The sequence below is a fragment of the Cydia fagiglandana genome, chromosome 3 (assembly GCF_963556715.1).
Source record: "Cydia fagiglandana chromosome 3, ilCydFagi1.1, whole genome shotgun sequence".
Taxonomy (NCBI): Eukaryota; Metazoa; Arthropoda; class Insecta; order Lepidoptera; family Tortricidae; genus Cydia; species Cydia fagiglandana.
This window is the reverse complement of record NC_085934.1, coordinates 8,045,218-8,058,319: the sequence shown is the minus strand read 5'-3', so window position 1 is coordinate 8,058,319 and position 13,102 is coordinate 8,045,218. Positions and strand designations below refer to the sequence as shown.

The 13,102-nt window shown below is 36.1% G+C and overlaps 2 protein-coding genes across 2 annotated transcripts in view; both read right to left on the bottom strand.

Moving 5' to 3' along the window:
* LOC134679993 (uncharacterized) overlaps positions 1-13,102 on the bottom strand; it is a 191,190-nt gene that overhangs the window by 76,837 nt on the left and 101,251 nt on the right. The window lies entirely within an intron of this gene.
* LOC134679959 (insulin-like growth factor-binding protein complex acid labile subunit) overlaps positions 9,754-13,102 on the bottom strand; it is a 67,435-nt gene continuing 64,086 nt past the window's right edge. The window contains exon 3 of the mRNA XM_063538912.1: positions 9,754-12,555. Coding sequence (XP_063394982.1) covers positions 10,799-12,529 — 1,731 coding nt within the window. The 5' untranslated portion in view covers positions 12,530-12,555 and the 3' untranslated portion in view covers positions 9,754-10,798. The remainder of the gene's footprint in view (positions 12,556-13,102) is intronic.

Genomic DNA, 13,102 nt, shown 5'->3' with positions numbered 1-13,102 from the left:
GTACTAAAAAAGTGACACAAACGCTTTAAGGGTTAATCACTTTTGAGGAAATTTTATCACTTTGTCTATTGCATTCATTATTTTTTAATTAGTTATAATACCATTTTTATATAATGTTCTATTTATTATAACACATTAAGTGATATTTTATGCATCACGAAACAGACAAGCGGACTCGTACTATCCGTTTAATGAGGAGCCATCTATACAAACTCCTGCTATTCTAGTGGTTTCAAATTACATAAAATAAATTTTATGTATTTTTTGTATGTAACTTGATTAATCGTCCTTATTAAGTAACAACCGAAATATTTTTGAAATCAACATTTCTAATAGAATGTATACATGTATGTATGTGTGTATGTATGTATGTTGTGTGTGTAATGTGTGTGTGTGTGTTTGTATGTATAGTCAACGGAAACGCTTGCCTGTTGACCTAAAGTTTTTGCTTCTTTATACAAAATCCAGCTATTTTTGCGAAATACCTAACCGTCCTCGGGGTTCTGGAGGTGTTTTTGTAATTTTTCGTTGTTCAAAGTGGATAACAATGTTAATTTTATTGATGCGAAGGCCACCCCGGAGGATAGACTCGGCAGAGGGCCGCAATCATTAGTATGCTGATCGTAAAAAAAGATAATTTTGTTGTTGGAGCATACAATTTATGCGATTTTTTGGCGAACTTAGGTGTTATTGCGTTTTATTATTAGCGAATTGTTTGCATAATTTTCCAGTTTTAAATTGATTCGAAATTATCGAAAAATACATTAGTACAATACTAAAAAGCCAAGAATATGATCTTTTGCCAGCCGATTGAGACGAGCACTGCACGAGTATGTGAACTAGCTAAATACTATTAAGTATACAACTAAAATAAAATTGTAGGTTATATTTTAAAGAAAGATAATCTTTTTAAATAAATACCTACTAGTACTTATTCATAGTAAGGACACGAAAGGAATAATCACAATACAGTTTGTAACAGTGGAAACTCGGCTGTACAATTCTTACAAAACTTTTTTTAAATTCATTTGCACTGCATTCAATACAACGTAGAACATTTCTTTAACCAACCCCTGCACGTCATTAGGGGAGTTCCACTCGTAAAGCAGACGTAATGGGTTTTATCTGTGACTATAAAATTTATTTACACATCTACTAGTGTATTATAGGGACTCAATGTGCACGGCAAATTTAAAAATGGGTACTTACAGAATGATAAAATGACGAATTTATTGTCAATTTAATGAGGAAAACATTTTTTTGTTCATAAAACTTACTGATCATAGGATATATTTAGAGTACTTACATTTTGTCGTGAGTACCTACTCTAAAATCCCTTCCATACCAATTTCCACTATCGATAAGTATGTTACCATCGAGAGTAATTTACCTGTCAATAAAACGCCTCTTTTTCACTATCTGAGCCTTCAGAATGATACAAATGAAAGATGCAAATTCAATATGTTAATCAGGCCTCAAACCAACAAGGCGATAAAGTTTACTTCCGATTAGAACGTAGAGCGTTCTGCCAACTTCCCGACTTCCCATTCAGTAATTATTCTACAATGACAAATTGCCGTTTTCAAACATCGAATTTAATTAAGAACAGAAGGAGCTACCATCCCAATTCCCACATACAATTCCGCAGAATACAGAATAGTCTGTTGATCTGCGGTAACATTATATGTATGTATCTACGCACGTAAGTACCAAAGAACTTTCCAAAGTGAGAGTGAAAAAACTACAGAAGGAACTATGTTTCTTTGTCGCTAAGTAATTTCATCAAGAAAGTTTGGGGATCTAAAGTCCTAACAAGAAACCTACATAAGGGAAAGATATATATTAAAGTACTTTACAAGTCCCGGGTTATACAATTACCTATTCCTTGGTATAATTAATTACATTTAGTTTTTGTACCTGTGTTCCCTGATTTTTCAAGGACGCGTGTGGAATTTTGGAGGCGCGTTAAATATTTAAAAAAATACCCTCTTACCTTCCATCCTTACACCCGTGATGATTTTTGTTGATCTGGCGGTCTGCTGTAGTATCAGGCTCTACTGGCTGTAGGCTGCATTCCCTGTGACCGTCCCTTCGGTCCTATAACGAGCAGTGTCGTGAAATAAATCTCGCACCCCAGCTGTACCGGGCCGTTTCAGCCTCCTTTCAGGAGGAGGATAAAAGGTCTTTATTTTTTCCCGCGAACCTTTATGTTCGATGTGTTTTGATTGGTTCGAGTTTACTGAGCGTTAAATATTAAAAGCTATTAAGAGATTGAATTCGGGTTTTTCAATGTTTATTTTATTTTACGATGAAAACATCGTTTGGAAAAAATGTTGTGTTGTGTAGGCATTCTTGACAGCCGATAGCGTAACCGGTGGTACACGTACACCGTACAGTCGTACAGTCGCCATCTCATAATCAAACATACCTATTCTCTATATATGTACAGAGTATTAAAAATATTTGAGCGTGAATACAAAACTTTAATTTTAAAGTTTTTAGGGTATTTTTGAACCCTTTTTTCGTTCCGGTACATCAGATGGCGACTGCACAGTTAAATTGATTCATATAATTTGAGCACTAACTACAAAATTTGAAACTCCTAAAAATCTATTGAAAATAAATTGACTGCGTATGAAATGAAATGTTTGTAAAAGAGTATTTTACTCGTATTCAATGAATTGTCAAAAGAGTCAAACAAACCGAAATCGGAATTGCGAATTTGGCAGACAAATAAATTAAACGCGTGCCGTCTATTGGCACAACGAATAGGAAGCTTTTGAAAAAAATGGAACTGCCCGCCGTATACAGAAGGTTCCGAAATTTATGCTACAGTTTCACTCCCTTACCGAGTCCATTAAAACTGTCCATCTATCCGTTTGCGGATTTAAACCAAACGGTCGACGGTCACGAATCTAAAAAACATTTATCACTCTCGATTTCCCGCCCTCGACCGCGAGCGTGCCAGGAGTATATTTTTCACCGGCCAAGTACGAGGAAACTTTATGGATCTTTTGGCAATTCTAATCACGTGGCGAGTAATAAATGTGCATGGACAAAGTCAAATAGGCCCGCCGCAGAATACACCCGCTGGGAATTCGCACGTGACGATGATGTTGTAAGTGGAAAATTTTGACATGCATTTTTTTGTTTTTATTTTTTAAAGTGATTTGTTTTTGGTCAGTAGTACTGTAGTCAATTTATTTATTAATTTTATGCATCAATTTTCATACCATAAGTACCTAATTATAGCGCAGCAAAATGTATAGAAATATCACTAGCTTATTTTTAAAAATCACACATTTTTTCAACATGATCTATTTGCATGTCACTATTTCTCGTTTAACAACCTACTAGAAGTAATTTTTTTAGCCTAGATTGTGGAAATTCAAGTTTGGAAAACAAACCAAGTCAACATCACTGTAAACAGCATTCACCATCGCGCTGCCAATTACATCGGGCTAACAAATGATACATTTAAACGAAGGCTAATTGCGAAATAAATGCCCTACACGTTTACTCCATTACACAGGGAGTAACCCGTGCAATTTTACTTTTGAACCCAGCCAGCGGATGGCAATTTGAGTACTTTGACATTCATTTATCTCCATTATAGGTCTGCGAAGGTAGTCGTGTTTGGGACGCGGGAATGGGTCCCGTGACGATCGTCCCCTCACTATTGAACGAAATGAAGATGTGGGAAGCTCAAAAAAGTAATTATAATGCATTACTCTTTACATTTTCAAATATTAATGTGACTTGGAATTGTAGATTTGAACGTACAGAGATAAAAACATCGTAAAATTGAAATGCCAGTTCTCAGTAGTCTAAAACTTGAGAGTTTAACACGTGTAGTAACTAAGTACCGTAAAATGTGCTTCCCATTAGGTAATTGTTCTGCAAAAGTTTTTTTTACTATATAGGTATCGTAGCTTTGTTGAACTGTCACAAAATTATACAAGTGATGGTCTACTTTAAATATATTATGTACCTAAATATGACAATTTGTAAAATTTTAATTAAGTAAATTTCGAATCATGGAATAAGTTTTGAAGCAAAATAGGCCCATTTTACAGTACCTAAATACATATTAAATATTCATATTTAGGAACCACAAAATACAAAACTAAATAAAATTATACTAAATTAATAAAAATAAAACCTAAACTACAGTAAAAAATCGCCCCTCGGCAAAGTGCCGTAGACGCTGGCAACATTACCTCGCTGAGTTGCAATGCTTATGCGCTGTGCGAGGAAGCTGCCAGCCCTACGGTCCCCAGTTACATCCACCAGCCTCTTTGCTAACGCGCCGAAAAATTTTAGAGCACCGGGACCCCACGGGCCGAGTGTTTCTACACCAAGAGGGATTCTTGCCCGGTACGGCTGTACAATCGCCATCAGATCCATCGGAGCTGCCAAGATGCTCAAAAATATCTGAAAACGCACTCTAGCGCCTTTACAATAGAGGCGTGTTTAGATATTTGTGAGCACCTTGGCAGCTCCGATATATCTGATGGCGACTGTACTTCCCAACTAGCAAAAAAGTCTCAGATTGCGCACTTTATAAGAGTAGTGAGCTTATAGCGCTCTTATTTTTGTTTTGAACTTGTCATCGCTCTTATATTAGTCTTAGACAAGCTAATACGCACTTTAGTAAGTTTAGTCTTATTACCTAGTCTTATATATGTATATAAGAGCATTTTATAATACCATTATAAGCCTCTCGCTCTTACAATAACATTTACTAAGTCTCATTGAACTTGAGAGTACCTGGTCTTATATCCACATTCTCTAAGTTCATTTGATCTTATAATAGACTTTCTAAATGCTATTATAAGAATGTAAGGCTAATATCAACATAGCATAATACTATTATAAGCCTCTTGCTCTTACAACAACATTTACGAAGTCTCATTGAACTTGAGAGTACGTGGTCTTATATCCACATTCTCTAAGTTCATTTGATCTTATATTAGACTTTATAAATGCTATTATAAGAATGTAAGACTAATATCAACATGGTATAATACTATTATGAGCCTCTCGCTCTTACAATAACATTTACTAAGTCTCATTGAACTTGAGAGTACTTGGTCTTATATCCACATTCTCTAAGTTCATTTGATCTTATATTAGACTTTCTAAATGCTATTATAAGAATGTAAGGCTAATATCAACATAGCATAATACTATTATAAGCCTCTTGCTCTTACAACAACATTTACGAAGTCTCATTGAACTTGAGAGTACCTGGTCTTATATCCTCATTCTCTTAGTTCATTTGATTTTATATTAGATTTCTAAATGCTATTGTAAGAATGTAAGACTAATATTAACATAGCATAAGAACACTGTAAGTACGTACTTTTCTGATCTTACTAAAGCTATAATAAGATCAACAGCAGCACTTTAGTAAGATATTAGAGTGATATAAGATCAAGACACTTATATCACAATAGAGAAGATCAATATCAGATGGTTTGATCTTAAATCGTTTTTGGGAACACTATTGTTAGTATAAGTAATTCAACATGGCCACATCATTTGTATTCAGAATGCTTAAAATACTCTAATAGTGCGCTTGAAAAATGCACCTACATCAATGGCTGACTATCAATACAAAATAAAGAAATAAAATAATTATAAAAATATTCAAATACCATATTTGAGTAGGCGCATAAAGTTTGAAGTGTAAAACAGGGTCTACTTTACAATAAATAATATTTTCCCATGTGAATACTTACTCTGAAACATAAACAGACGATGATAAACAGCACGTTATTATATTTAAACATAATTCATAAAAAGTTTGATAAACACTTACACTAATATTGTTTTTGTCACGTTGCAGTTAATTTCACCCGTATATTTATACTTCACAAATAGAATGTTTCAAACCAAAATAAGCTTATTTAGGCTTACAAGATTCTAACGTTCGACCAATATAAGCCTATGTAGGCTTACAAGATACTTACGTTCAACCAATATAAGCCTATGTAGGCTTACAAGATACTTACGTTCGACCAATATAAGCCTATGTAGGCTTACAAGATACTTACGTAAAAGCGATATTAGCCTAAAGCAGCTTAATATAGTTTTGAAAAAGATTACTGTGAATGCAAACAACATTCAATTAGACTGATATTAGAACGATATTAAAATAAATACGCTTATGCTTTGTGCCCAAACCCGGGCTTATACGATGATATAAAATCAATATAAGAGCGACAAAATTGTAGTCTAGAGACTGTTGTTAGCGTGATTTTGCTAGTTGGGTTATTCCTTTTGCTTCGCTCAGCCGCATATTTAGGTACATAAATAGTTAAATACCTTAGCTTAGTCGATCCATTATTTAAAGAGACCATCGTAGTATAAGTGCTTGGTCAAACTTTTAAAGCCTGTTTAAAACTTGGGCCACAATGATTATCAAGTCTGAAGTGCCCACAAAATTACAGTGAACCCACAACTTTGGTTTGACTTTAGCCGGGCTAGATTATGACCGATTCTGTTTATTTGTGCGTGTTATATTGGTGTTGCGAACGACCGGCGTCAATGTATCAAAGTTTAAAATTACAGGGCGTAGGGTGCACTTTGTATCGTTTTTGTTCCCGTGTGGGTTAACTGATCTATAACTTATCTGTGCCCTCGGGCTTTTTACATCCCCTTGTTAACGTCAAACCGAACACCATGCAGGATATAGATAAATAAAGCGTTTATCAATTTTATTGAGAGTAGAGCCCCCTCGGCTTTATAGCTGATATCGACATTTTACCGGGAATTCTGTTGATTCTCTCTTCCGTATAAATATGAAATATGAATTTAAAATTAACTTATTATTTACCCCGATTTCCCTAGCTAGTGCAAGTGTATCATAAATATATGATATGATTTTTTTCCCATCACGTTTATTTTGCATCGATTTTGTGTACTTATAGGACTTTTCATATAGCCTGGGTCATATAACAGCAGTCATCTCCATACAATTTAGATATCTTGAGCAAACCCAAAAATAATACGAATATATATATATAATATAATATACCTACTGACATACCTTGGTTTATGTGGCCAACTTTGACAGTTAGAAATCATAATACATTTTTATGCATTTAGTAGGTAAGCGGTTAGTTACCTTACCCCTTGTTAAATCCAAAAAAAATCCTTCTGTTTCGCTATAATTTCATTATCCCATTTACACAACTGGCATACCTATGTAAAACAGCAATGGACATTTAATCAGAAATCAGTCACAATACTTTTAAAAAAGACTGAACGACAAAATCAGATGCCATCATTTAATGGACGCCGATATCGACCGAACAAACGACTTTATATCGTAATCAACTTGTTGCCTGGCAGGACTGAAATTCATTATCTGAAACGCATTACTGTATTTCATTTTACCCGGAATACAGTAATTAACAAACTTAATTGCTATTTATTTTCACGTTTGCTTGCCGAGATGGCGAAATGTGGTATCGGTGTTCGAATCAATGTTAATTATAATGATTAACGATTAAATCTTGAGTGCTGTGTGTGGTCCAGCCTACTTAAATTTTGTGATTTAATGAATGCGACGTAGGTTAATGTGCCTACTGACGTGAAAGCATTACTTTAGTTCCTAAACTGCCCACAGTTTGCGCTATATAATCAGTTTTTGTACGGTATAATCAACAGACGTAAATTTTAAAGCATTTTTGGAGGGGAGTTAACGAAATTGGTAGGTATTGATAATTGCAACTGAAATGGTAAATTAAGGTTAATATTAATGTTATTAACGCTAATTAATCATTAGGGTTGAAATTGTTTATACCAATTCCGTTAACACTACTCCGGTGCACCGAAAATGCTATAAAATTTACGATGTCTGATAATCAATGATCATCACATCAACTTTTTTAAGGGTTAGCATACTGTGATATAATTTTAGAATAAATGCGACTTATTCCTTAACAGCTCTGTTAGCACCAAGTTGTTGCCACAACTGATTTTTTTCGCACGTTTTCAGTTGGAACAATCACTGGGATTTTAGAAGTGACCAGAAAAACATTTTTGATTTTTAATACTAAATAACCCACCAAACTGGCGGCCTAGCCAAGGTGACAATCGATATCGCTTCGCCATCGAATCGCTTTCTGTGCCTCTATCACTCTTCCATATTAGTGTGACAGTTGCGTTTCGCTCGCTACGAAGCGTTAGCGATTGGTATATTGTCTACGGGACCTAAATTGATGGTTACCTATATGTGTTTTTTTCTTAGTTGTTCCCAGTAGAAAAAGTGAGAAAAACAATCTAGCTGTTACCAGTGGTAATAAATTCGCGGTAACAGCTGGGAATAACTAAAAATATGAATCAGCGCACAATACTTACACATTAAAACCAAAATTAAGCAGCATCCAGACTCGAAACTCGGTGATCGCGTCGTTAACCATACAAGGACAAATGATATTTATATTCGAAGAAATGTAAAATATTTAGGGTTCCGTACCTCAAAAGGAAAAAACGGAACCCTTATAGGATCACTGGTGCGTCTGTCTGTCTGTCCGATGATCCCCCTCCCCCTTTATCTCTGAAACTAAACTGGGTCTAAAATTTTGAAATAAAATACATACAATAGTACTTTACCTATAGATGACAGAAAAACCTATTAGAAATGTGCAGTCAAGCGTGAGTCGAACTTATGTACGGAACCCTTGGAACGCGAGTCCGACTCGCACTTGACCGGTTTTGCTTATGTATAAATACTACAATGCACTGCATTTGATGTAGGTATACAAAAGTCGCACTTGTTGCGGCCTTACGTGACTTAATACTGTTATGTATATGTATTTAAATCTGATCGGTAGGTACCTCTGATATAATACGTTTCTAAGTTAGAATTACCAAGACTGTCGTTATAGACAAATCTTATTTATATAAAAAAACGGTCACCCATCTAAGTACTGACCCCGCCCGCCGTTGCTTAACTTCGGTCAAAAATCACGTTTGTTGTATGGAATTATTCTGCTTTTAGTATTTGTTGTTAAAGCGGCAACAGAAATACATCATTTGTGAAAATTTCAACTGTCTAGCTATCCCGTTTCACAGCCTGGTGACAGACGGACGGACGGACGGACGGACAGACGGACGGACAGCAGAAACTTAGTAATAGGGTCCCGTTTTAGCCTTTGGGTACGGAACCCTAAAAAACGTGTATGTGGTACCTGTTAGGTACCTACCTAGGTTTTTCTGGGCCCCTAGCCAAGGTGACAATTGTTCTCTATCAGTTCTATCACTCTTCAATTGGTGACAGTTACGTTTCGTTCGCTACTGAGCGTAAACGATTTGGCATGTTGGCTACGCACCATGGAAATATCTTTGATATTCAGCTTTTTATTGATATCGTAGAAGTGAAAAGATATTAAGCCTAGCTTAGCTCCCGGCGAACTGTAGGTAGTACGTAGTGTGGAAATTGTGCAATACATTACTTATTCTAATTAAAATTGTGTTCTTCATTATTTTGACGTATAGGTACATACCTACCTACTTACTGAACCCTTGTCAGTACATATCGTAGAACGGGGAATTGTACAGTCGCCATCAGATATATCGGAGCGGCCAAGGTGTTCACAATATCTGAACACGCGCTCTAACGCCTTGACAGTAGAGGCGTGTTCAGATATTTGTGAGCACCTTGGCCGCTCCGATATATCTGATGGCGGCTGTATCTACTGTTCTGGTTAGAAAAAAGGTGCAAAAAAACAAAGAAGTTTATTTATTTTTTTATTTTTTGTTTGTTTATAATATTTAAATAAGTTTCATAACAAAAGTTTTATGTATTCCGTATGTATGTATAAATAGCCTTACTCTATCTATATGACTGTAGGTATTATCGATTGAATAGGTATTTTGTTTCTCGGTTATGAAGTTTATAATATTTGTAAAATTCATAGAATAATGTATTATTATGAAAATGCAAAGATATTACTTCCAGCTAGATCATTTGACATATTCACTAAGTACAAAAATATTAATTCAAGATCTATTAAGAGAAAAAAATGCACTAAATAAGTCTTATGAAATCAATTTACAAAAATAGCCAATTAAATGTATCTTTATTTTGTACCCCTTTCCATCAGAGCAGCTGGTTGGTTGATTAGTGTATGTATGTATATATACTTCTTTAGGCTATGTATGTGTTAAGCGCATGGATGACTCGAACAATATATCTCGCTCTATTTTACAACTAAATACGCTATAACAATGTAGCAAGGTAAATTAACAAATTTATTCCTATTCTGATATTATTTGAAATTATTATTACTCTATATTGCTCGTCTTTGTACAAAGTTTCAAGTACCTATTGGTGTTCTATTCAGAAAATATAACTATTATTAATATAATTTACAATTACATACATAATTATGAGTAAATATTTATTTAGCATTGAATATCTCAAACAATTTGTAACGCACTTAACAATGAGTACTCAATCCTGAGGAACTATTCATACAAAACAAAAAGATGACATAGAGTTTACTCTATTAGGGTAGGCATAATGGGTTTTAGGATTAACATGATTAAAGGAGTTAAGTACAAAAACGTGGGTAATGTCTTTATCTGCACTGCTAAATTAACTATTTACACGTCTATTTACAAAGCTATCACATCTTACAATTTTAGTCGTATCACTATTTACAATATTGCAAATTCATTGTCTCTCGTCTTCGTGACGATAATACACGGTATCACTAATTACCTCTCGACGTAGCAAAGAAAATATTTTGGTGATAATATTGTCCTTTGCACGAAACTTTTGTTAGACGTACACTATGTGCGGCTTTTCGGGGGTCCGGTGATGGGGGATCGTTTCGTAGGCGAATTGTTGGTAAATATGCTCCTCACTATCTTCTTGGAAATATGGATTCTTATCCACACTATGCCACGGTGGATTCAATGAATGAAAGTTATTAGTCACTGAGGAACCGATCATCAGATACCGATCGGTGTCCCTCTTATTTTCTTGTTCCCTACTCCTCGTTGAATAGCCAAGTCCATTGCTTAACTTTGACACATCACCGTTTAACATAACACTCGTCATAACTTGCTTTGACTTGTCCCCTTTGCACTTTTTCAAAGGTCCCAAAAAGTATAAAACACCACCCACGACGCTTATAATGATACTCACAATCAGCACCACAACTGCCACTATCACCCAACCACTTGAGCACCCAAATTCAGATTCAGGAATTTGTACAAATAAAACTCCCTTCAAAGGCCCCGGGCCTGCGCATTTGATGTCCTCATAATCTAGCGTAAGCGTAGCACTCGTATTGCCCGACTTTTTGCTACTAACTTCACACTCCGTTCCTAGTTTCCACAACCACAACAATGAGCAATTACAGACAAATAGATTTCCTGATATCTCTAGTTCTTGTAGCCTGTCAATAGGAAAATGTGATGCTTCTAGTGTTTCTAGGGCGTTGTTCTTCATATACACATGCGTGAGTTTTGGGTTTCCGTGAAATAATCTCGGTGGGACTTCGCTCATCTTCACGTTTTCATTCATCCAAATTTTCTGCAGATTTATGTTGTCAACAAATGCCCTCGCATCAATCGTTTTGAGCTCATAAAGCCTGCTCAAATGTAAGTGTTTCAGATGGAAAAGATTTTGGAAAGACAAGGGTGGAACGCTTTGGAAAAAGTTCCCACTGAGGTACAAATGCGACAAGTTTACTAGTTTGGAAAGAGCGGATGTGGGTATCGTTGTCATGTTGTTATCGCTCAGGTCCAAGTGGCGAAGTGCGGGTAAGTTGTGGAATCCCAATGGATCGATGTTGCCAATTATGTTACTATTTAAGTCTAAATGACTCAGTTCTTTTAAATATGGCATACCATGCTTAGACACCTGTTGTATAAGGTTCTCAGATAAATCTAAGTATTGTAACTTAACAACGTAGAACAAATTGATAGATGGTATGTCTAATATGGAATTATTTTTGAGCGATAAGATCTTCAACGATGACAGGGGTTCAAAAGTGTCCGGATCGAAACTCTCCAGTCCGTTGTTTGACAAATCGAGTCTTTCCAACATAGATAAATCTTGAAATGTTTGTGCGTGTACATTACGTATTTCATTATCTGACAAGTTCAAGTCGATCAGTTTTTTCAAGCCGACGAAGGTGTCCCTTTCTAGTCGCTTCAGTCTATTATGGCTGACATTCAGTTGTGTCATCTCAATATTGCTTTCAAAGTTCTTACTACCTAAGTCCTGTAATCTGTTGTAAGAGATATCTAGGATGGTGATTTGTGTGTAGAAAGCGAAGGTGTAAAGAAGATTGTTGATGGAGTTGTGCGTAAGGTTGATGTGGGTAGCCTCGGGGTTGAGTTGTATAGGAACAATCTCGAGACTGGCGTTGGCGCAGGAGGCGGTGCGCAGAGCATCGTCGCAGGCGCAACGCGCCGGGCACAGCGTGCGCGCTGCCGCGCCCCACGCCCATGCCACCACCACCACCCACCAACGCCACTTCGCTACGCCGCGCGGGCCCATAACATCTCATGCGTACTCCACCGGCCCTGCAATGAAAAAAGAAAAGATGATTATGTAATTCAAAATATACCTAAAGCTTATTAATGCAAAAACACAAAGTTGTAGTTGAACATACAAAAGTTAGACTGTGGCCAATTCCATCAGCGTAGATGAGAATCTACCAACATCATTTTTGCTAAATTATTGTTATCGCAAAAATACGCCGCTCTCCGGGGGTAAATCACCCTACAATGCCACAGAGCAAAGTAAGAATATACAGCTTTATCGCTATCGCTTGACAAAATCTTAATATAATTTCTGCCAAAAATGCAGATAACAAAGTGTTTTCTACGCAACTTGCGTTAGGGGAGTGAAATTGTTTGATCCAAATTAGACCGATAAGAGTCATGCTACGACGGCAAAATGTTTTTTCCTTGTCTTTTGTTGTGCCGTGAGATGGAACGACATAAGTAGTACGGCAGGCGGGCAGATTGCACGGAGTCTTGAGGAAGGACATTATTCATGTCCATGATTTGTTATTCAATATACCGCCATGACACGTGGCGCGGACAATATGTTAGGAACGCTTGTCAT